Source organism: Phytophthora cinnamomi (assembly GCF_018691715.1).
Source record: "Phytophthora cinnamomi strain GKB4 chromosome Unknown Contig63, whole genome shotgun sequence".
Lineage (NCBI taxonomy): Eukaryota > Oomycota > Peronosporomycetes > Peronosporales > Peronosporaceae > Phytophthora > Phytophthora cinnamomi.
Genome location: NW_027150996.1, coordinates 1,054,238 through 1,077,828, shown reverse-complemented (window position 1 = coordinate 1,077,828; position 23,591 = coordinate 1,054,238). Strand labels below are relative to the sequence as shown.

Here is a 23,591-nt window from a genome sequence, read left to right as displayed (position 1 = left end):
GGGTTTTTTATCTTTTGTTCGCACAAGGTTTCTTCCTCATTTGAGGCCTCCTTGGTCTAGTACCGAATTATATAGGCATATGTCCAATACAATCGATGCACGAAGGCAATTTGCTAGGACGAATTCATTATCGGCAAGACAAACCCGCGGAAATTCCTACCGACTCCTATCACCTTACTTCTTCTTGAAGACGATGAACGGACGAATAAACGCGACGAAGTTGATCCAGTTCCGCTTTTCATCATCCACGGCCAGACGCCTATCCTTGTCGTACACAGCACGCTGCTTCCCGTCAACCTAAAGCACGAAACAGTGGCCAACCCACTCGGGGTTGCACGCGGTGACGAGGTAGATGCCATCATTGAGATCAATCGAGCCAAGCACGCGAGCGCCACGCTGTCCATACGGTGCGAAATTGTTAAAGTTCAATGGCCCTGAAGATGAAATCGCGTCCGGCATCACGACGCTGGCGTAGGAAGGCGAGGAATACTTTCCGCTTGGTACCTTGTCGATGTCGGTGGCAAACCCGTGCAGCGCCTCAGCAACGAAGATGTCGATGTCCTTGTTGGTCACGATGTCCGGGCGTCCTGCCAACGATGCCGCCGTCTTGAGAGCCTCGAACATGCAGTGACCTGCCGTGCTTGCGCAATCAGCTTTTGGTCGTCCTCGCTGTCCACGCAAAAGGACTCCAGCTCACGGACATTGCTGGCTTTCCAGCGGTCGATAAGGTCGATGTTCTCCTTGAAGCCATCCTCCAAAAGGAACTTCTTGGGCTCCCAAGTTTGGGGGTAGTATTTGCGGTTCTTGCGGTTGTTGTTGATCCAAAAGACACGATACTCGTGGCCCTTATTAGGGGTGGTGCATCGATCCACAATTTTGGCTGCAAACCACTTCTGCACAGCCATGCTATACTTGCCGTCGGAGGTCACATCGGTCTTTTTAGACGCAATTTTACGCCCAGCTTTCGTTGCCAGTTGGACACGAGGAGCATTTCCGCCAGTACTTTTCTTTGCGGTTTGCTTAGTTCTAGCCATTTTAACTTACCGTCGCCCAAACTTCCAAACGCAACAGAACCACGCCGGCGAAGTCTTAGATCAGCTAACCCGGTATTTAGCTAGATATTAGGGCTAAGCAGCTGGTCTAAATCCGCGGTATCCGTCCCATGTTATCTTACGGGACTGTCCTCACAGACCAATGGCAATTTTTGAGATGTGCAACGATCATAACCTGCACAATCCTGCTTTATTACAGATGACCATAGAAAGATGCAATGAGGCTGTTAAAGATAGTGCCTCTTCCTATCGTGGTACACTGTACCCGAGGTACTTGAACCCACTCTAAGATGATCATATCTGATTTTACTGGCTTTGACCATACTATAGTGTACGCTAGAGTGTACGAGGCCACTAGATTCTCCACCACTAACATCTCAATCTACTCTTTCTTTCTCCCTCTCTCAATCAAGTTCTCCCGTCTGCCCCCATCCGCTCACCTCTACATCCTCAAAGGGCGCAGAAAGCGCCCTTTAAGAAAATGACGGTGCTATTCCAGGTAAACACCGATTGGGTATTATTCATATTTATCGTGCACGACTAGTTCAATAGTCTATTCATTGTATACCTTCCATGAAATCTATCAAGAAAACTAAATATCTTTGCTTTAAATTACCTGTGAGGGCCAGATTCCGGCTGCCGATGCGAGCAATGACGAGTGGGCGTCAGCGATGGCGTCTTGGGTCGGGATGTGGTGGTCGCAGGGCTGTCGTGGCCATGACGGCTGAGCCGTCCAGCATGGCGCCTCTGTCTACGGGCTCGCTCTGTCAGCGTCAACAAAGCCCTGCCAGCAGGGTCGCGAACATTCAGTGTGATGCAGGCTACATGGCATTTTTTTAATTATGAAGTCTTCGATATTTATGATGTGGCAGATCCCTAATAAACCTATCCGCAATAATATGATTGGTAGTAACAAAATTGATAGCTCTTAAGCTAAAAGGGCCAAAATGTGCCGTTTAGCACGCTTGTTTCCACCAGGATTTGTAAAATGCCTAAAAAGGCGAAAATGTATCCTTGAATCGTGAAAGGGTTAAGTTGCATTGAGTTACAGGTTTGGAGTTATTGAGCATTGCGTTGGCGCTCATTGGCTGGAAAGCGTTGTAAAGAGACCGCGCCCGCTCCCCAAAACCCTCATTTAAAGACGCAAATGATGCTTGTTTACCTTTCCCAAGTGGTGAACTCCGGGTTGCTGAGAATGTTTTTCGTCATTTTTCCCAACCCCATAAAACGAACGACGCCGTCAGGGTCTTTCACAACGGTTGTCCAGTGCTTCGTTTTCTCGCTTTGCAATTTTGTGGTGTTGTGGCTCTTCCAATCATTTTATACAGCGTATCGATGCGGTAATGAGCGGTGAGTGTCGAGATCGTGGACGTCTCCTTCGTGGGGTGCTTGGCTCGCAAACTGTCGACGTGTTTGAACCACTGAGTGACCTCGCCATCGTTGAACGGTAGATTTCTGCAGATCGGTTGCCGCTTTGAACTGGGTAAGGGATCTCATTATATTCGGTTATATAACCGATATATTCTTGCCAGTTGAACACACACCAAGGTCTGGAAATATACACACTCAAAAATAATACTGGGAGGACAGCTTTAGCTGGGTGAACAGCCTAACCGATATAATTTCATTGCCCCCCCCCCAGCCTTTAATTCGAGAATGTCGCTTGAGCCTATAGGTCATAGATTGTAGCTAACGCAACACAAACATACGCGTGAATGTGGTGGCCAATGGTTTCCTGAATGTTACCGGTCTTCAAAGTTGTTAATAATATACAATTGAGTTACACAAAAATGTAAGTTGCTCCAAAACTGTCCTGGATGGAGGGAGTACTGATCAGACTGAATGGTAGGAGTCACAGTCAGACCCGTAACTCAGAATAACCAACCACACAGAAATACAATGCCAAGCTAAACGTCACTCAATATTCAACCACCAATTATTCTTTGAGGCCTTTGGGTGGGGGACCTATTCACCAGTCAACAACCGAGTCTTCACCCACTACACTGGTCAGTACTGGATGCGCACTCAGCGTTCGCGCACCACCCTCACTAAGGAAAACATAATACAATACAAATGCAGTCCTATCACACAGCAGTAAATCAATTCAGTTTCAGGGGTAACCGCTAACAACCACCTGAAACAACAGTAGGGAAACATGAAATGGACGTCCGCAATAGACGTGGCAACTTGGTTATGAAGCTAGAGCAGATCCCCCAGGGTGCGATACCCCAATCCTAGCCCGACTCGGTTTGAAACAATCGAGAAGCCACTCATCCAACGCTCGCAACGTCGGGGAGGCCTCAAACCGACCGTCGTCTTGGGCCCCCGGGCAATGTTCAGGTCAGATTGTCCTCCACGCACCGCTAGAGTCGTCTCCGGGTCCGTCGAGCTGCTCTCGGCGGGAGGGAATTGTCTGGTTCTCGGCAAATAGGTTTCTTTGACGAGAGCAGCTCTTCCTGGCGGCTTGTTCTCGACAAATTAACTTCTTGTTTGCTGTTAGATTTGGCTAGCTACCTTCTATCACTTCGTTGACTTTTATTATAGCCTTCAGTATGCTTGACTTGACTATGCTTCGATCTGTCGACGTCGTAACTGTACTGGATCAAAAGCCAACCTGGCACAGAGGCAACCGTGCGGACCAGTATTTCACAACAACAGCTCGCGTAGCCTTCGCGCCTTCATCGGGAGACATTCGCTTTGCCCTTGGTTTGTGGTGACGACACACGCTCCTTGGATTCGCCATCATCCTAACAATGGGAAAGTAAGTATCAGTAGAACTTCCTCCTACCACGACACGGGAGCGGATACCTCCTCCTTGCAAATTGGTCCTGCTTTGTTAATAGCCTATTTCAACTCGTCTTTTTCCGCGCCGCGATTTCGCTCATTGGACGTACGGTAGCTACGCTTGTTGCTGTGGCAGGTTGGCCAATGACTTGAGCATGCTGGCGTTGGTTGCGTTCGAGCCTCGGACGAGCACGAGGTAGGGGAACACGATTTTGAGGCGAAACGTGCTCCTTCGAAATCGCGCGAGCACGAAACTGCCGAAATTTGTGCTCCTTCAGTTAAGTACGGGAGCAACGAGCACGCCGCCAGGAAAATGGGTACGAGCTCGTTCTTGTAGCCATTTGCACTACTGTGTGCTCGTTCATGTAGCCATGTGCTACTTCAGGAGCGACTGTGATTGGTAGATATTCAGCCAAGATAATTTTTGTCTTCGAGCGGCATTGAAATTGATCAAGGCCGCTTGAGCTCAGGCTAACACCATTGCGCTGCTGGGAGGTGGCAAATTTGCTGCTGGAAGAAGGTAAAATTATTCTCTGATGGGAGGAAGGAGGCGAATCTATTCTCCCGCTTCCATCGAATATTGGCCAGTGATGTAAATTGCTATTTTGGTCCAATGACATCTGCAGTAGGACGAGCACGCGAAGCGCGCTCGTGAGGTTTTTCGAGGAGCTCTAAAACCTCAGGAGCGGTGCTCGTCAAAAGTTGGTTGCGTTTGTTCCGTGTGCTCCAGTTTCATGGTATCTCTACGACGACAACCCGGTGAAGATCTTAAGTGGTGAGCTCAGAGTGGCGACCTGAAAAAAGTCGTCCTGGCTGCGATGCAGGGAGACGTACCGAGTTATGATCCTGCGCTGCTCACAAGCGCCAAAGCCGCTACGGACGCGGACGTGCTAAACAAAGCTGGAGAAGGGAAGTGGGCACCGATGAAGGAAGAAACCCTCATTCGGATTGTGATGTCGATCCCCATCGAGCACCCGCGGAACGTCAACGCCGCATACACAAGAAGACGAGCATCGTCACGGCGATCAAGGGCGAGTTCAAGGGCAACGGCCAGGCGGCGCTGCTGTTCCACGTCACATGGTGTTCGAGCGCTCGAGCTCCTGGCGGGTGTCTTCGATAGCACGATAAAGGGCCTGGGCACGGACACGTACGTGCGGCCCGTGAGCGCTGAATAGCTGAATAGCTTGCCCTGCTCGAGCCTGACAACAACATAATATGTTGTATATACATATTGTATGTCTGCATTTAAAAAGCCCCATGCCCATCAACGGTACTCTTGAGCAGGCTGGTATCAGCATGGCATAACCCTAGAATGGTTAAGGTGACCTGCACTTTGTCTAGCATTTTTACATTATCACTTCATGTGCTATCAATTCACCGGGTGAGTTGATCCAAGTTGAGCTTATACTGCAACGCGTCGCTAGAATTGAATCGTGATGGTGATTCACTTCGCATTCGCATCATAAAGTGCTGTTACTTTTCCAGGTTTTTGGCACAACGGGGATAGGCGCGCTACAACGGCCTACGACACCACGAAATTTTGCTTGTGTATGCAGAAATGAAAGTATTGACTTCTTTTTAGCAACGCAGTTTTCAACGCCAAATCTGAGGTACTAGTAGCTCTACAAGGAGAGAGCTTTGATTGTTGTATCTGGAGGGAATAGGAACTAGCAGCGGGTCTAGCAGCTTTAGTGAGGGGAGGGGCTACATGTGCAATATAAAAGGTAACTTCAACATTGTGCTTGTTCGATTATCGAAACGCAAAATGAGATCACGACAACATGAAGCAATAGTTGCAGGTGCGTACGCCTATTGGTGGGTCCTTTCCTTGAGTTCCGGCTCATTCCCGCTTTTGCCCAGAGACCATCAAGTTCCACCCGCGTCAGCAATATGCAGTCGCCGTTGCTTTTTCTGAGCTTGGATGAAGCTCCACTTATTTACACGATCATGAAGTTTCTGCTCACGGCCATCATTGCGAGGCTGCTGGCGAAGATGGCAACGTCATTACATCACAAGTTGCGTATTGCACGTGGTTTGGCACCGCTGAGCGGGCCCCCAGGAGTATGGCTACTGGGTAATATGCCAGCGTACATCAAGAACCGTGATCGCATCTACCATTTCTTGGTAAGTATTTGCCTTCAGTTGGCTCAGCACTTCAAGCTAACACTGTCTTTCGTTGTGTTTTCGTCCACCAGGAGGACCTGCTGAAGCAACATGGTGGTCGTATGAAGATGCCGTGGCACCTTTTCTTCGATGGAGCCATTTACGTACGCAACTTACCTAAAATGCAGCTTGGAGGTTGTGTAAATTAATTGTTCGTGGTTTCCACTACATAGATCACAGACCCCAAGGACGTACAGCACGTCTTGGCGACGAATGTTGACAACTATGTGAAACCTCAAGGCTTTCTGGATGCGTTTCAAGAGATCTTCGAGAACTCGTTCTTCGCCGTGAACCACCACCCTCAGGCGCGGGACGGCGGTGCTGGTTGGCGACTACAACGCAAAGTGGCTGCTAAAGTGTTCACCACCGCCAACTTCCGCATATTTACGGAGAGAATTTTCGCCAGACACGCCGAGGAAACACTGGTGGCTGCACAAACAGAAGCGAAGGCGAACGCACAACAAGATAAGCAGATCGCAAGCAGGGACGAAAGCTTCTGCTGTGATATGCAGGAGATCAGCGCAAGATACACGCTGCATTCCATTTTCGATGTCGCCTTTGGTCTACCGCTGAGCGAGATCGACGGGACCGATAACTTCGCAGAGAACATGGGGTTCGTGAACAAGCACTGCGCACAGAGACTGTTTGTGAAACAGTACTACAAGATGCTTCGGTGGGTCATGCCAAGCGAGCGAGAACTACGACGGTGCACGCGTGAAATTCGAGCTGTCGCCGACACTGTCTTGCTTCGACGTCTACAAGAATCCGAAGAGGAAATCAGCACAAGGTCGGATCTACTGTCCTTGTTCATTCGCAAGGCCCGTGAACTCGCTTCTGAAGATATCAAAGACCCAGAAGAGGAGCACGGTAAACGTGACGTCGCTTCCTTGCTGGGGCCCAAAACTCTCCGCTCCATCATCTTGACGTTCGTCTTTGCTGGTCGAGACACAACAGCTGAGTGCCTCACATACAGCTTCTACGCGATCGCTAGGCACCCGCGAGTCCAGGAACGAATTGTTGAGGAGATGGAATCGACCAAGGCAAATGTTGGGCCGACCAGTACAACCTTCACGTTTGATAAAATGAAGAAGCTGAAGTACCTCGAAGCCGTCGTGTACGAGGCTGTGCGGTTGTATCCTGCACTACCGTTCAACGTCAAGAACGCCGTAAAGGACGACTACCTACCCGACGGCACTTTCGTCCCTGCAGGTGTTGACGTCGTCTACAGTCCGTGGTTCATGGGTCGCGACGGTGCACTATGGGGTGACGACCCATTGGAATTCCGCCCCGAACGCTGGTTGGAGATGGCCAAGCGCCCGAGTGCGTACGAATTCCCCGCCTTTCAAGCGGGTCCACGTATATGTTTGGGCATGAATATGGCCGTGCTTGAGGCGAAGCTCTTCATTGCCACCACACTCAGCCGCTTTCACGTAGCAATCGCACCGGGCGAGAAGCAGGAACGAGGCTACATCCTCAAATCCGGGCTCTTCATGGACGGTGGCCTGCCGCTTCAACTGAGCCCGCGACCTCAGTCAGCAGCATCAGCTTAAGACTTCCCAGCTAAAAAAATTGTCGACACTATTGTCCATTTCTTTGCATTCTCTTTAGCTGCACAACATGAACTTGGTCTTGTTCATTGACACCACTGGCAAATAGTTCCCTAAAATTAGAGGACTTTGGTGTCGTTTCTTGGCGGGGTTTCGACGCGCTGGGGCCTTGTTTAGAGCCATAAACAGACATCCTCCTCGCTCACAGGACGCGATATCGCTGGGGACCGGAGAAATGGGGCTCTTCAAACTGCTGGCGAGCGCGTTGGGCATCAAGAAGACCCAAGTCCGCATCCTCGTGGTGGGGCTGGACAATAGCGGCAAGACGACGCTCGTGAACCACCTCAAACCCAAGAAGAGTCAGGCGCGCGAGGTCGTCCCGACCATCGGCTTCCAGGTGGAGGAGTTCACCAAATCCAACCTCAACTTCACCGTGTTCGACATGTCCGGCCAGAGCCGCTACCGGAGCCTGTGGGAGAACTACTACAGCGACGTGCAGGCCATCATCTACGTGTTAGACTCCACCGACACCATCCGCATGTGCGTGGCCAAGGACGAGCTGGAGCAGCTCGTGGAGCACAAGGAGCTGGCGTCCAAGAAAGTCCCCATCCTCTTCTTCGCCAACAAGATGGACCTCCCCAACGCGCTCACACCCGTCGAGTGCATGCAAATGCTCGAGCTCGACAACCTCGGCAGCAAGTCCTGGCACATTACGTACGTTGACTCAACTACTCCCTCAATCTATGCCTTTGTACGCAGGCTAACCATTTTTCTTTTACGTTGTTTCTCCTTCTCGGCACGCAGAGCTAGCAACGCTGTAACTGGTCGCGGCGTGGAGGAGGGTATCGAGTGGCTCGCAGACCAATTTGCCAAGGGCAAGTCCCGGAAGTGAGTCAACAATAACCAGCTACAGCGCTAGGGTAGCTAGAGCCTTTAACCCATGTAATTGCATTCCCACCTTCATCGCACCATGCTATTCCACGGGACCCATCGGTCGTAGCGTTGAGGTCCCGCCTGTCATCTGCAGGCTCAACAAGCAGCGCCAGAAAGATCGCTTCAAGTACTTCTCCCCCGCTCACGGAGAACGAACCCACTCGTTCACCCATGGAGCAGTGCAGTGCAGGTCGGTTCGGTGCGTTTGTGTTGTCGACATGTTAGTTTAGTTAATAAGAAATCCGAGCCCTGCCGTGGTCCGCGCCGCGACTCCACTAGCTGGAACCGCGCCGAGGGTCCCGCGCACAGAGGCTCCTTCTCTCTCTCGCACCTTCACTACGTGTCTCGCTACCACGAAAGGCCGAAGATCTCGTCGGGAAAATACTAGTACAAAGCGGGCAGTTCCGCGCGTCATCACACATCTATACCCTCTCCTTTCTCGCTCGCTCCCTCCCCTCCCTCCTCTCTCTCGCAGTTGGATCCTTCGTGCTTAGGCCTTGGCGCCGGGGCAGTTGCGCGCCCAGTGGCCCGTCTCGCCGCACTGGTAGCACTTGTCCTCGCTCGGGCCGCTGTCGTCGGGGCAGTCGCGGCGCAGGTGGCCGGTCTGGCCGCAGTGGTGGCACTTGCGCGACTCGCGCAGCTCCTGCGGGCAGTCGCGGCGCAGGTGGCCGGACTCGCCGCAGTTGTGGCACTTGGGGGGCTGCACGTCCTCGGGGCAGTCGCGGCGGATGTGGCCCACCTGGCCGCAGTTGTGGCAGGCGCGGCCACCGGCGCTCGTGGGGCAGTCGCGCTTCAGGTGGCCCACCTTGCCGCAGCCGAAGCAGGCGGCGCCGCTGTTGTAGCCGCCGAAGCCGCCCTCCTGCGAGGGGGCCTCGGGGCAGTCGCGGCGCAGGTGGCCGCTCTGGCCGCAGTTGTGGCACTTGCGCTGGTCGGCAGACTCCATCCTTCTTGGCTACGACCTCTTGGCTCCGATTCTTCCGCAGAAATGACACGCGAAGAGCTCCGGCCGAGGCCCACGCGTCCGCCAAGAGATTGGTCGCAGGGCGCTCGAGGTTTTTCCGCATAAAACCTCGGGACCCAAAGGCCGCGCCGGGAGGGGCGACATCTTCAGCTCCCCCCTCCGGTGCCGTTTCTTTGACCCGGAGCGGCCATACTGGGGCCAAGTGAGCCCGAAGATCGCCGCTGGAGGTTGCGGGCGGCGAAGGCGGGAGATCGAATAGGTCAAGTGTGAGAAACGAGCCGTGACGCAGACTCACCGGTGACTGCATCGGGTCGTTGGAGGCAAGCGAGAGGAGCTCCGCCGAGCGCCCAGTGCCAGTCAAACATGGAACAGCCAGCACCGACCCGGAGCGGTGGGTCATCCCTCCGCAAGGTCCGACGCAATATCCCCCAATCAGCGCCCGAAATCGTCTCCATTGGCTACAATTACGACCCGCGAGCTGACCAATCGGCGCCGCGCGTTTAGTCCAGCTTCAACTTGGCTGTACGACTGTGCAACCAGCGGAACAGCGCTGCAACACCGGACTGGGAACACACGACGCCAGCTGCAAGACCCACGGGCGACCACGGAGATTGGCACAGCCACTGCAGCACTTGGTCGGTCCATTGATGCAACGCGGAGATCTCGGTGGTGTCTGGTGCCAGCGTGGAAGCTGCTGGAGTGGACTCGGGCGGCCAGTGGTGCTGCACGAACGATGCAAGGGACGGGTTTCCGCGTTCCAGCGCCGGCAGATACTCTCTCACGAAGGTCCGCGTCCACCACTGCGAGTAGCTGTGGTTGTCCAGAATCTTAGCCGTCGGGATAGCTCGGTTCCACGACGTGTTCAAACGCGTGAAGTCGTAGTAATAGAGCTGAGCGCGAATGGCGTCCGGCGGGGCGTCAGGAAACGGGTCGCGAGTTAGGTCGAGCAGCTCCTTCACATCGGGGGAGCCTTCCAGGAGCCTGGCAACGAGGTGCACAAGCCACGGCGCGCCCTGGTAGTCGCCGAGCGCGGCGAACCACATCTGCCAATCCAGTCGCGGGTGGAAAGGGGCTACCAAGCGCGGTGCGGAATTCACATCGCCCGGCTTGTACTTGAAGTGATACTCCTCCCAGGTCAGCCCACCGTTTTTCGTGCCTTCCAATACGATTTCCGGTCGAGCGACCACCGAGAATCGTTGTCCGTCATCCAGTTGCACGGTGCCCACGCCAGTCATGGTGCGAAATAATCCATAGGCGCCGGTGACACGGTATTTTTCAGTCGAGTGGTACGCGAAGACGGCAAACGAGGGTAGCGACCGCTGGAAAGATTGGTCCAACACCGATAGAGTGAGAGCACTGCTCATAAAGACCCACAAGCTCGCCATCGTCGAAATCGCCAGGTACACGAGCCCCAACGCGAATCGCGTCTTGGAACGAAATGTTACATTGGAACTGCGACCGAAGCGGGAGAAGAAACGAACGATCTGCCAGGCGCTTGAACATACAGTGAGAGCAGCGGCGAACAGCACACAACGAGGCAAGATCAGCGCAAGCCATGCTTGGGTGTCTTCCACAGTCGGTAGTAGTCGGATCCTTGTAGCTAGCACCAGTTCCAAGAAGCTGCGCTGCTGCTCCGCTCTCGGCGGCTCGTTCAGAGTCGTCATTTCAAACACCTCCACCCACGTGTAGATGCAAAATCCAAGGCTGCACAGTAAAACTACTTTTGTGACAACAGGGTGAGTTTGAAATGTGTGCCATCCCCGCTCCACTCGAGCTATCCACGACTTCTGCGTGCTTGTCGCTTTTGTCTTCGCGCTCAGAAAATTGTCCTTTGCAGCGTAAGTGTCGATGTCAAGCAGAGCCCCTGCCAGGACCATTGTCAACAGGTTGAAGAAGTTGTAGTTCCCTGTGAGGAGGATCGCAATCTGCAGAACGATCTGCTGGATGGCACCAATTCTCCGCATCGCGGTATGAGGCGCAAGCAGGAAGAACGTCCAGGGGCCTTCGATCAGCAGAGTGACTGCTACGGCAACGCGATTGATAATCGGCTACGATAAAACACACACACACACACAAAGGAATCGTCAGATAAATCTTCGATCGCCATTAAGGATCACCTTGCGTGATCCTCGTTACTCACCGGGGCCTGTAGCGCGTACCAAGCGGGTGGCAAAGGTAAAGGCTGCGACGCGAAGTGGAAATCTAACGCGGTGAGTCCAAGCCAAGTGGGGCAGCGCGACTGGATCTTGACCGCACCGGACATGAGCATGAACTTGAAGAACAGGAATCGTAGCGTCCAGATTGCAGCGGCCGGTGTCTCGAACGTATCTTCTGTCTTGCGGCACGGCCGCCACCACGGGGCCAGCAGCACCGCCAGAACGCCGACCTCCAACAGGAACGAGTCCCATTGGAATTGCATGAACGTCTGGCCGCACTGCACGATGGACAAGTAGCATAGCCACAAGAGCGCCAGCGGCCCGACAGTGCGCCACGCCGGCGAGATAACGCCCAGCACGGACATGGTGACGCCCACGAGGCAAATCACTTCCATGCAGAAGCTCGGGGTCCATTGCAGCGGCTCATGGAGCCACACGAGCGTCGGGAACCTGCTGACGATCCACTCGAGTGTTGAAGCGTCGTGCGATCCTGCATACCGGCGCTTGACGCTGCGGAGGAAGGCGTCCACGGGCTCGATGCCCTCCCTGTTTTATGAACGGAGCCACGACAAAGACACACGAAGCGGGTGTGAGCAAGCGCCGGCCAGCACCAAGCAAGCAACCCTTTGGCTCTCCCCCCGCGTCGAGAATTTCGACTCGAGACTTCCAGTGCGCTGCTTCCTGCCACGTCTTTTGATGTGGCGGCCAGCGCAGCAGCCAGCGAAGCGAGCGGCACCCGCAGGGGGCAACGAGCAGCAGGGAGATGCGCAGGAGGACGTTCCTGGAGCTGGACGGAGCTGTAAGAGAGCACGTAGAGACCGCGGACTTGCGTGCGGATGGATGACGCGCAAGGACAACGACGGATAAATCCGGGCGCGTACACGCCGCAAATGCAATGAGGAAGCCCGGAAGCACGTCGAGCAAGCGCAGCATTGGCGCCGTCGGCCGCTGCGTGTTGACTAGAACAAGTCCAGCAGCTGGTAGCGCTAGGCGCCGCTCTGCAGGCCGCCGTCGGCAGGAAGGATGCTCATGAGCCACCCAGTTCCCTTGTAGGATAGAGCACGGCTGAAGCGCCTCCGTCTTGGGGACGTGGTGGGGCATCTGGAGCATGCGGGGAGAGAGAGAGCGAGCAGCGCCGTGGTGTGGGAGGTTGGGAGGTCCATGGCATATCCGGGTGTGATAAGCTCACCGAAATGTCATGGCACGAAGCTAAGAAATAGTGAAAGTACGCCTTCGTCTCATGAGTGCCATGTGCATATTCCTAGGTACCCATATTTACGGTCGGATGATCCAATCGAATTTTTGTGTATTGCCCGCAGTAGATTTATCCGTCGTCTGTACCGCAATATCGGTATACCAGTACATGTACTGCACTTCAACGTTTTGCTGTTTGCTCCCTACAGCGCATGCACCCTCCCGTTTTGCGAGCATGTCGAAGCACAACAACTACTTTATGGCAGATCTAGCTATTGCAAGCTTAATCTAACTACTAGTAGTACTAGTAATGCGTGTATTTGGCGGAAAGGTGCCTGTTAGAAGAGTAACGAATGCTTGGACTGACCGAATTCCCAACTGAAATGACACCCAGCGTGTGGCACGGCAGTATTCTGTCGCGGTATCACCTTCGCATTATGAAGCACAGCGTTCCGGTTGCTGCGTGTCATTCGCAGTGAGTGCTAGACTGTTTAACAAGAGGGAGGAGGTACGTTCCGACATTGCACGAAACCCACCCTCGGTCCGGTGGTCCAGCAAACGCCTTTTCCTCATCGGCAATCGCACCAAGAGCTTCGAGCACAGCAGCTTCCGCACATTGGTGCCGCACCTCTCATGGCAATTCATCCTACCGCCACCACCACCTGCGCCTTCCAGATCAGGCTTCCACCATCCCGCGCGCAATCCCCATGGACCTGCCTAGACTAGAAGATGTATCCGAGCGTCTAGAAGTTCCAGGCTGGAACTACCAAGCATTCAACACCGAGTCGCTTATTGGGTACTGCGATCGACGGCGGGGTGGCACGTGGCGGCCGCGCCGCGTGCAGCACGCTCTTGTGGCGCTCCTTGCGCGGCGGCACAATCAGCCTGATGAGGCCTTGGCGGCAGCTCGGTGGATCTTGTGCAGTGTAGAGACCCCGTTCGATGACGCTGGGCAAAATCTCCTGGTGCTGAAGGCTGGTGCTTGGGGCGCGACTCGCGAGCGTATCTTTGCGTCTGCAGCCATTTCTGCTATTTCTGCTTGGATGCCCCATGGTGATGCGATGCCGCCACGTGTTCGGCTTTAACAAGCGGATGCCGATGCTTGGGTCCCTGCCCGTGAGCCTCAGGAGCGAGGCATCGCCTGCCGTAGTTGTTTGGCGGTGAAACTGCAGAGCGGACGCCCCCGCATGTGACGGAGCGGAAGTTCAGAAGGCAAAATGTACCAAAGCTGAAGCACAAGCTGAAGCTGAAGCGCAGGGCCTTTCAAATCCAAAACGCAGCGCCGCGGCGATAGACGCGCGCCAGAGTGGCGTGTCGACGGTGGCGCTGTCACGGCGAGCAAGCGGTCCGGCTGGCATGCTCGCCGTGAGCGCGGACCGCCCGCTTCAGCCTGAAGTTCAGGGCCCAAAAGCGCCGAAAGCCGGCGCTGTGCCCCAGTTGGCGCGCCATCCTGCGCTTTGCGCGGCCAGAACTGCAATTGCAGCACTTCCAGGCGGTGACGCGCCGATGTTTCGCGCCGCCGAAGTCGGCGGCACCGATGGCCAGCAGCACGGCGCGCGTCGCACGTGGCCGGTCTCTGCTGACCCGGCCGGTTGAAGTATTCCGTTTGACCAATCAAGGATCCGAATCGCGCGTTTTTCTGCACTGCGCACTCCCATTGGCTGGTTTGCCCGCCGCCGAACGTCAGCACCTCGACAGCCGCGACCTTATATCTTTGGGCGGCTCACATCTCAATCCGCCGCCTTCCGCCGAAGCCCCTCGAGAAGCTCACGATGTTCACGTCTGCCCTGCGCGCGAGCCTGCGCGTGCAGCGCCTCGGCGCCATGAAGATGGCGCAGTCGACGCCCGCCGCCTTCGCGAAGCCCTTCGCCCTGCGCAGCTTCGCCAACGCCACGGCCGCGTCGCTCGGCATCGAGAAGTTCGGCGTGACGAACGCCAACACCAAGGTGCACCGCAACCTGAGCTACGACGAGATCGCCGCCCACGAGGAGAAGAACGGCGAGGGCCAGTTCGTCAAGAACGGCACGTACACCATCGACACGGGCAAGTTCACGGGCCGCTCGCCCAAGGACAAGTACATCGTGGACCAGGCCCCGTCCAGCCAGAACATCTGGTGGGGCGACATCAACCAGCCCGTGAGCCCCGAGGTGTTCGACGAGCTGTACGAGACCGTGACCAAGCACTACGGCTCGGCCGAGAAGGTGTACGTCTTCGACGGCTACGCCGGCGCCAACCCGGCCTCGCGCAAGAAAGTGCGCTTCATCACGGAGCTCGCGTGGCAGCACCACTTCGTGACCAACATGTTCCTGCGCCCGCAGTCGAAGGAGGAGATCGAGAACTTCAAGCCCGACTTCACCATCGTCAACGCCTGCAAGGTCACCAACCAGGATTACAAGAAGCACGGCCTCAACTCGGAGGTGTTCGTCGCCTTCAACATTGAGAAGGACGTGGCCGTCATCGGCGGCACCTGGTACGGCGGTGAGATGAAGAAGGGCATCTTCTCTATGATGAACTACTGGCTGCCGCTCGACGGCATCATGGCCATGCACTGCTCGGCCAACAAGGGCAAGAACGGCGACACCGCCCTCTTCTTCGGCCTGTCGGGCACGGGCAAGACCACTCTGTCGGCTGACCCGCAGCGTTACCTCATCGGTGACGACGAGCACGGATGGGACGACGATGGCATCTTCAACTTCGAGGGTGGCTGCTACGCCAAGACCATCAACCTGAGCGCCGAGAACGAGCCGGACATCTACAACGCCATCAAGCGCGACGCTCTGCTCGAGAACACGTTCGTGGACGCCGAGACCAAGGAGCCTGACTTCTACAACACGTCCAAGACGGAGAACGGCCGTGTGTCGTACCCGATCTACCACATCCCGAACCACGAGCCCACCTCGAGCGGCGGCCACCCCTCGAACATTGTGTTCCTGACGTGCGACGCCTACGGCGTGCTGCCGCCCGTGTCCAAGCTGAGCGACGGTCAGGCCATGTACCACTTCCTGTCCGGCTACACGGCCAAGGTTGCTGGCACGGAGCGTGGCGTGACGGAGCCCACGGCTACGTTCAGCGCCTGCTTCGGCGCCGCCTTCCTGCCGCTGCACCCCACCAAGTACGCCGACCTGCTGCAGAAGAAGCTGCAGAAGCACAACACCTCGGTCTACCTCGTCAACACGGGCTGGACGAGCGGCGGCTACGGCGTGGGCAAGCGCATGAGCATCAAGGACACGCGCGCCTGCATTGACGCCATCCTGGACGGCTCCATCAAGGACTCGGTGTTCTCGGAGGACCCGAACTTCGGCTTCCAGGTGCCCAAGAAGCTCGGCGAAATCCCCGAGAACGTGCTGAACCCGCGTGAGGCCTGGAGCGACAAGGCTGCGTACGACGCTACCGCCAAGAAGCTCGCGGGCATGTTTGTGAACAACTTCAAGAAGTACGTGTCCCCTGGCGTCACGGACTACTCCACGTTCGGCCCCAAGTTGTAAGTTAGTATGCGAAAGAGGCTAGACCGCGGCAGCAGTGCCGTCTCGACCTCTCGAGCGAGCTAAAGTAAAGAAACATGTGTGAAAAGCTACATTCGTGTGTGCGTGCGTGGTCTCGTGTCAATTACAGGGTGACATGACCTGTTCAAACAGTACTACAATGCACAGACTGCTGATGCATGCTCAGAAATCTTGGCTGGTTGCTTGTCACGTCGTGAATCACGATGCTCACACTCGTGTCGACTACCAGTATACGTCTACAGGTGCAGTAGTGACGTTGGCGTTGAGTACTACGTGTAGATGTGCAACAGTGTCCTCAAGTGGTTGGAAGCGTTTGCCACCGCGGGGGTCTCTGCTAGACACGAGGCGTTGTCATCGCCTAGCAACGGCTCGAGGTTGACATCAACAGCTCTAACGTCATCTCGTCTTTCAATAAAATACATTTTCTACAAGTTGTGTCGCACTATGACTGCGCTGTCGGCTCCTTCTCCTCCTCATCCGTTGGTTTGGCCTCACTATCGTCAGCAAACACGATCGTCCGCGCCACTTGCTCGCCCACTTGGTTCACTCCGAGAGCACGCTCGAGAACGCCCGCGGACTTGCGCTCGCGCCGCTTCGGGGTCTTAGGCTTGTCGTGAATGCTCTCGATGTGGTGCTTCAGCACCGTCTTGTAGCCGAACCGGGCTGAGCAGCCCTCGCGTGGACACGCAAAGCGCTTCGACTTGCGTTCATCGTGCACGGCATTGTAGTGTGCCATCAAGTTGGACGATCGCGTGTAGGCCTTTTCACACCCGGCCATTGGGCACGAGTACTGCTTGCGGTTGTCCAGCGACTCGAAGTGCGTGCGCAGGTGAGCGCGCAAATACTGCTTTCGGCTGAATGTCTGGTCGCACACGAGGCACACGTGAGCCGAAGACGCGGGCTGCTTGGTGACATCCGCGCCGCTATCGGCACCATTTTCATCTGCCTTCTCCTGGCTTCCGTGCTCCACCTCCTTGTGGCTCTTGAGTTCATCCTCGTCGAAACAAATCTCGCCGCAGTCGCACACGAAGACCTGCGTGTCCCCGTCCCTGTTGGCTGCATGGGTCCGCTGATGCCTGGTCAGTAGAAACCTCTTGAGAAACCGCTCCCCGCAGTCCTCGCACTCGAAGGGGAGCACACCCGTGTGCACGTACGAGTGCGCCTGCAGCTCGCTCTTCTTCTTGAAGACCTTGAGGCACTCGGCGCACTCGAACGGGCGGTTCACGTTGCGGTGCGAGCGCTTCGTGTGGCGCGTGAGCCCGTGGTTATACGTGAACCTGGCCTCGCACAGCTCGCACTTGAAGGGCTTGCGCTCCTCCAGCGTCTGCGTCGAGCCGCGCACGTGCACCGCGTCCACGTGCCGCGTCAGGTGCTCGCGCTTCGAGTAGCGCTTGGAGCAGCCCTCGTGGCGGCAGGCGAACGGCCGGTGCCACGTCTCCTGGCTGTGCACGACCAGCTCCGCCGCGCTGGCGAAGATCTCGTCGCACTCGGCGCACGTGCAGCCGCGGCGTCCACTGTCGTCCTCTTCGTCGTCCACCTCTCTATCGTCGTCGCTTGTCATCTCCACGTCGGGAGCGGCGGCGTTTTCAGCTGGCGTTTGAACCGCGTGAATTGCCGGAGCTGACGTGTCATTCAGACGCCTTCGCTTGGAGGTTCGTGCAGCAGCGGGGGACGCGGCCTGCGACGGGAGCAGCACGCGCACCGCGGACGCCATTGCGACGACCAGCGGCGACCACCAAGTGACTCGAGCCACAAACAGGCGAAACCCGTCCGCCACAAGCAGTTGACCCGCGGGTCAGTCCTCTTAGCGTACTTTGTTCAGTATGAGGTGAGCGCGGCCCGGGTTCGACTTACTTATGGCAAAATGGAAAAGGACCAATGAACAGCGCGTTGTTGTCGACACAAACGACTGTATTTATGTATCGATGTGCTATTTGTGGCGACCACATCTTGAAGCGACGCAGCGCTGAAGCGCCGCACCATAACCGTCCGAGGTGTCCGCGGCGTCGCGCTCCAAGGCTGCATTCCCAACGTGCTGCGGTGCGCCGACGAGCTCCTCCGCGCCATGTTCAAGAACACCTTCCAGTCGGGCTTCCTCTCCATCCTCTACAGCATCGGGTGCGGGGTTAATGCAGCTAGTTAGATAGGTATACAGATACTGAAGACGCTGACTCATGCCATCTCCATTGCCTGCAGGAGCAAACCGCTGCAGATCTGGGATAAGCAGGTGCGCAATGGCCACATCAAGCGCATCACGGACCAGGACATCCAGTCGTCAGTGCTGGAGATCATGGGCACGAACGTCAGCACCAACTTCATCACGTGCCCGGCGCAGCCGGCCAAGACGCTGGGCATCAAGCTGCCGTTCCTCGTCATGATCATCAAGAACCTCAAGAAGTACTTCACCTTCGAGGTGCAGGTGCTGGACGACAAGAACGTGCGCCGCCGCTTCCGCGCGAGCAACTACCAGAGCTCCACGCGGGTCAAGCCCTTCATCTGCACCATGCCCATGCGGCTCGACGAGGGCTGGAACCAGATCCAGTTCAACCTCTCGGACTTCACGCGGCGCGCCTACGGCACCAACTACATCGAGACGCTGCGCGTGCAGATCCACGCCAACTGCCGCATCCGCCGCATCTACTTCTCCGACCGCCTCTACTCCGAGGAGGAGCTGCCGCCCGAGTTCAAGCTGTTCCTGCCCGTGCCCAAGGCCAACAACGCCACGTCCAGCGAGCAGCAGAAGGCGCCGCTTGCGCCGGCTGAGCAGTCGATGTAGACGCGTAGGCATTTAGCACGTATTGACCGAACCATAAGACCCAATCGAGCAAGCTGATGAACGCGGGTATATAACCAAATACATCTCGAGACCCCGAGCGTGCGTGCTGCCTCGGCTGCTTCCTTACTTTTTTCTTCTTTTCTCCTTCACGTACTTCACTTCTTCCCCCAGAGCGCCAAAGAGCAGTTAGGCTACACGAGTCAGCTGCGAGCGCAAGAACGACGTTCCAGACTGGCAACATCCCTGGCGATCGTCCCTGTACTGTATTGGTCGAGCACCTGAGTCTGCCTCCTTGCTGGCTGATCGTCTGTCCGTCTCGCGACGCCAGCTCGCCTCTGTCGAGGCCGCTCTTCGCTCCTCACTGGTGACATCGCCCGGCTATTGCTTCGCATTGAACGCCGCCGCCCTGGCTGCCAGTTTCCGGTCGCGCTCGTCCATCATGCGGTCCCAGTCCGTGAGCAGCTCCAGTTTGCTCTGCACGTCACAAACAACGCAATAATTTGTCAGAAAAACGTGCGGGGCGAAGGGAGCGCGAGCCGGCGGGGGACGCACCTGCATGTTGTTGCGGGCCTGCCACTTGTTGACGGCGCCGTAGCCCACGCCCATGAGCGAGAAGGCCACGGAGATGACCACGAGGCCGGGCAGCACTTGGTACGGCATCTCAGTCTCCGCTTCCCCGAGAGTAATGAGCGGCCCTCCACCGCCGAAATCTTCGCGCAACATTTGTCGATTGGGACGACCTTCGCGCGACCAACAACGATTTGACGCGTTAAGTTCGCATGAATCGTTATGTGCGCACGACTTCAACATCAACCTGTAGCTGTGTATTGCGGCATATCGTGCTGTGCTACGACTACGAATTGGCTAAACGGTACTTGATGAAGGGAGAAGAGGCAGCGCTAGTTACTGCTGGACTCGTGGGGTCATCTGCAATGGCAGGCCACCGTCCATGAAGAGCGCCATTTTCAGCACGTAGCCTCGCTCCTGCTTCGCTCCAGGGGCGATCGCTACGTGAAAGCGACTGAGCGTGGTAGCAAGGAAAAACTTGCTCTCCAGTATGGCCATGTTCATCCCCGGACAGATGCGTGGACCCGCTTGAAAGACCGGAAACTCGTACGCGCTCGGGCGCTTGGACATCTCCAACCAGCGTTCAGGACGAAACTTCAATGGATCATCACCCCAGAGCTCGCTGTTGCGACCCATGTACCACGGACAGTAGACGATGTCAACACCTGCGGGGACGAAGGTGCCGTCGGGCAGGTAGTCGTCCTTCACTGCGCTCTTGACGTTGTAAGGCACTGCCGGGTACAACCGCAAGGCCTCGTGTACGACAGCGTCGAGATACTTCATCTTGCTCACTTCGTCACAGGTAAAAGCTGTGGATCTTGATCCACCGTCCGCCTTAACCAACTCCAGCTCCTCCACAATTCGCTGTTGGACTTGTGGGTCCCTAGCGATTGCGTAGAAGCTGTATGTAAGGCATTCAGCTATCGTGTCTCGACCACCGAAGATGAATGTCAATATGATAGAGCGGAGCGTGTTCGGTCCCAGCAACGAGGCGACATCGGCGTTCTGGTCTTTAGTCCCTTCGGAGGAAAGCTCACGAGCCTTGCGGATGAACAACGATAGCAGATCCGACCGTGCGTTGATTTTCTCTTCAGATTCTTGTAGACGCCGAAGCAATACGGTGTCAGCAACTGCTCGAATTTCCCGCGTGCATCGTCGCAGTTCACGCTCACTGGACATTGCCCACCAGAACAAGTTATAGTACTGTTTCACAAACAATCTCTGTGCGCAGTGCTCGTTGACGAAGTTAATTTGCTCAGCAAAGTGTTCTGCTCCCTCGATCTCGCTCAGAGGCAGGCCAAAAGCGACATCGAAGATGGACTTGAACGTGTATCTCGCGCTGACGACCTGCATATCGCAGCAGAAGCTTCCATCACTGACTTCACTCTGATCCGCTTGGGCTCTTGGCTTGATTGCTTCAACTTGTGCAGTCACCAGCGTTTCCTCGGCATGTCTGGCGAAAATCTTCTCCGTATATATGCGGAAATTGGCCGTAGTGAACACCTTGATCGCGACTTTGCGTTGTAGACGCCAACCAGCCCCACTGTCCGGTGCCTGGGGGTGGTGATTCAAAATGAAGAGTGAGTTATTGAAGGCCTCTTGGAATGCATCCAGGAAGTCCTGGGACTTCACGTAGTTGTTGAAATTCGTTGACAAGATGTGCTGTACGTCCTTCGGGTCCGTGATCTATGTTGTGAAAGACACAAAGGATAACTTAGCACAACCTCCAAGCTGCACCCTTCAGCAATAAGCTGCGTACGTAAATGGCGCCGTCGAAGAAAAGGTGCCACGGCATCTTCATACGGCCACCATGTTGCTTCAACAGGTCCTCCTGGTTGCAAAGAAATATACTGTTAGCTTTGCCAACTGAAGGTAAAAGCTCCAAGGTTTACCAAGAAATGGTAGATGCGGTCGCGGTTCTCGATGAAAGCTGGCATGTTGCCCAGCAACCAAACTCCCGGGGACCCGCTTAGCGGTGCCAGCCCACGCGCGATACGCAGTTTGCGGTGAAACATCATGCCAACCTTCGTCAGCAGGCTGGCGACGGCGGCCGTGAGGAGGAGTTTCACCGCGGTGCTGGCTGACGGAGGCTCGGGCAAGCCCCACGAGCTCAGAAGATGCAGCGCCGACTCCATGTTGCCCAGAAACGCTTGGGTGAAATCGGAAGTGAGCTAGAGGGTGCAGCTCTGACCGTGATACAAGTTAACCTATTGTCTTGTCTCCGCGCATGCACGAACTCATGTACTTCGAGGTATTCTTTCTCATGCACCAATGCTGCAAAGCTCGCAATCGAGTACCCGAACCCGGGTAAAATGCTTACCCGATCGAGTACCCGAACTTCGGTTCTGGAGTAGTCCAAAATTTTCAAGTGCGACAATGAACGTGTTTGTAAATATGCTCTTCCCGATTTCGCACCGGATGCAGTAAAACGATGGAAAAAGCGACGAGCAAAACAAACTCCATGCAAGTGAATAATACTTTAGTAGTACGCCGTATCTTGAGTGCAATTGGCGCCCAAGAAGACACTAACTGAAAAATACTCAGCGTATGCATTCGCCCTATCGATTACCAAGCATGTAGGAAGGCCAAGGGAGTCATACCAGCCTTGGCGCTACAAAATCGTCGACTATTCCATCTCGGTGTTCACGAGGTTCCTCGGGCCCTCATTGGCTATCCTTTTACCATTGTCATACGCCGCAAGGCGATCCCGCTGCCATATTTATCCCCGATTTTACCCCGTTGGCATATATACTCCACGTTTTCTCAGACCTGTTGTTGCATTCTGAGAGGAAATATAGCTTTAGTCCACGTTTACCCCTATGGATACCAGTGGAACTGCTTTAACAAAGCGTGCAATATATTGTGAATTTCATCTTTAATTGATTTACTCTCAGTCGATGAGATCGCTATTAGATGTCATTACGAGAATATCGTCTAGCATCGATCGCTTGAGGAAACTCCGCGAATTATACATTACGGTTCCCGCAGTGGAGGAATTGCTTTCCGACACCGCTCTTGACACCGGAATGCACCGCGGACTATATTATCGGTAGACTTGGGTATACCTGCACCCACCCGAGGATAATTTCGGATAAATGACAGCTATTCGATTCGACCACTCTGATGGATATTCGAATTTGTATGCGCCGAACGCAGAAAATAACGCAGAAGATTTGATACAAATACAGCGAGCTGCTCATACAAATTCAGGAGAATCAGCAATTTGTGCCTCGCCTTTACTCTACCGATGGAACTACTCTTAGAATGGCTCTGTTTGTAGTATATAATGGGCCGGATAAGTTCAGGTATCCGAACTGCGCTGTCGGGCGGGTGCGGTACCCGAGGTGAACCAAGAGATGCGATATGGCGGGGCGGAAATCACCATTTGCGAGCTCTATGCATCATCCAATGGCATCAATTTTGGTAAGCTATGATATCGTCGCAAAAGCGCGCTTCCCGTGCGATGCTTCGTGCACCTTGGGCAACTTCATGCATCTTCAGAGTTGAGATTAACCGCGGACGTGGAAAGCCACACAATTCGTGACCAGGTAGGATTCACGCACGATATGTACGCTTAGCGTATGGTTACACTAGACACTCAACTGTGTGGAGGCAGCTCAGGCGCAATTTTGCTGCCTTCCACGTCAAAAGTGTTAGCAAGTTGTTGCAGTGCAGCAATGAGTCAATACATGGTGTGACCTAGAAATTTGCCTCGACCGACTTCGGGGAGTTATGACAGGTATAACGTTAGTTGAGCATAATCTAATGGAAGCTGTGCAACTATACTTATTGTAAGTCCACTCAGGATTCGTCTTCTTGGTACTCAGGACTAATCCGAGTTCAGTCGTGTACATGTAGAAACGCCATATTATTGCGCTAAAGTCTTAGCGGGTTTCTCTCATCAACATGCTACCTAGTAGTAAATGCAGTCTGCAAGCACTACGTATCCATGATG

General features: G+C 55.1%; 8 protein-coding genes across 10 annotated transcripts; 4 read left to right on the top strand and 4 right to left on the bottom strand.

Annotated features, from left to right (window-relative positions):
* Window positions 1-5,726: 5,726 nt before the first annotated feature.
* Window positions 5,727-7,549, top strand: IUM83_13329 (Cytochrome p450; the record flags this gene model as incomplete). The annotated part of the gene is made up of 3 exons (XM_067937996.1): window positions 5,727-5,960; window positions 6,032-6,103; window positions 6,173-7,549. 3 exons carry the CDS (start codon window positions 5,727-5,729, stop codon window positions 7,547-7,549), a joined length of 1,683 nt encoding a protein of 560 aa, XP_067786959.1.
* A 232-nt stretch (window positions 7,550-7,781) lies between these two features.
* Window positions 7,782-8,438, top strand: IUM83_13328 (ADP-ribosylation factor family; the record flags this gene model as incomplete). 2 transcript variants are annotated; one of them, XM_067937994.1, is made up of 2 exons in its annotated part: window positions 7,782-8,260; window positions 8,351-8,438. In XM_067937994.1, the coding sequence occupies 2 exons, from the start codon at window positions 7,782-7,784 to the stop codon at window positions 8,436-8,438; spliced, it is 567 nt and encodes a 188-aa protein (XP_067786908.1). The 2 variants fall into 2 exon arrangements, with proteins under 2 accessions (XP_067786908.1, XP_067786909.1); XM_067937995.1 differs by having other exon boundaries at window positions 8,353-8,356.
* Window positions 8,439-8,969: 531 nt separating this feature from the next.
* Window positions 8,970-9,422, bottom strand: IUM83_13327 (universal minicircle sequence binding protein; the record flags this gene model as incomplete). Its single annotated transcript, XM_067937993.1, has 1 exon — window positions 8,970-9,422. The coding sequence occupies one exon, from the start codon at window positions 9,420-9,422 to the stop codon at window positions 8,970-8,972; it is 453 nt and encodes a 150-aa protein (XP_067786950.1).
* Window positions 9,423-9,940: 518 nt separating this feature from the next.
* IUM83_13326 (lipase maturation factor 2) lies at window positions 9,941-12,796 on the bottom strand (the record flags this gene model as incomplete). The annotated part of the gene is made up of 3 exons (XM_067937992.1): window positions 9,941-11,488; window positions 11,581-12,142; window positions 12,786-12,796. The coding sequence occupies 3 exons, from the start codon at window positions 12,794-12,796 to the stop codon at window positions 9,941-9,943; spliced, it is 2,121 nt and encodes a 706-aa protein (XP_067786951.1).
* A 1,766-nt stretch (window positions 12,797-14,562) lies between these two features.
* IUM83_13325 (phosphoenolpyruvate carboxykinase (ATP)) lies at window positions 14,563-16,275 on the top strand (the record flags this gene model as incomplete). The annotated part of the gene is made up of 1 exon (XM_067937991.1): window positions 14,563-16,275. One exon carries the CDS (start codon window positions 14,563-14,565, stop codon window positions 16,273-16,275), a length of 1,713 nt encoding a protein of 570 aa, XP_067786952.1.
* A 460-nt stretch (window positions 16,276-16,735) lies between these two features.
* Window positions 16,736-18,007, bottom strand: IUM83_13324 (zinc finger protein 37-like; the record flags this gene model as incomplete). Of its 2 annotated transcripts, none has more annotated exons than XM_067937989.1 (1): window positions 16,736-18,007. In XM_067937989.1, the coding sequence occupies one exon, from the start codon at window positions 18,005-18,007 to the stop codon at window positions 16,736-16,738; it is 1,272 nt and encodes a 423-aa protein (XP_067786953.1). The 2 variants fall into 2 exon arrangements, with proteins under 2 accessions (XP_067786953.1, XP_067786954.1); XM_067937990.1 differs by having other exon boundaries at window positions 16,736-17,854.
* A 351-nt stretch (window positions 18,008-18,358) lies between these two features.
* Window positions 18,359-19,069, top strand: IUM83_13323 (UPF0468 protein; the record flags this gene model as incomplete). Its single annotated transcript, XM_067937988.1, has 2 exons — window positions 18,359-18,411; window positions 18,490-19,069. 2 exons carry the CDS (start codon window positions 18,359-18,361, stop codon window positions 19,067-19,069), a joined length of 633 nt encoding a protein of 210 aa, XP_067786955.1.
* Window positions 19,070-19,447: 378 nt separating this feature from the next.
* IUM83_13322 (uncharacterized protein) lies at window positions 19,448-19,729 on the bottom strand (the record flags this gene model as incomplete). The annotated part of the gene is made up of 2 exons (XM_067937987.1): window positions 19,448-19,543; window positions 19,622-19,729. The coding sequence occupies 2 exons, from the start codon at window positions 19,727-19,729 to the stop codon at window positions 19,448-19,450; spliced, it is 204 nt and encodes a 67-aa protein (XP_067786956.1).
* Window positions 19,730-23,591: the final 3,862 nt, after the last annotated feature.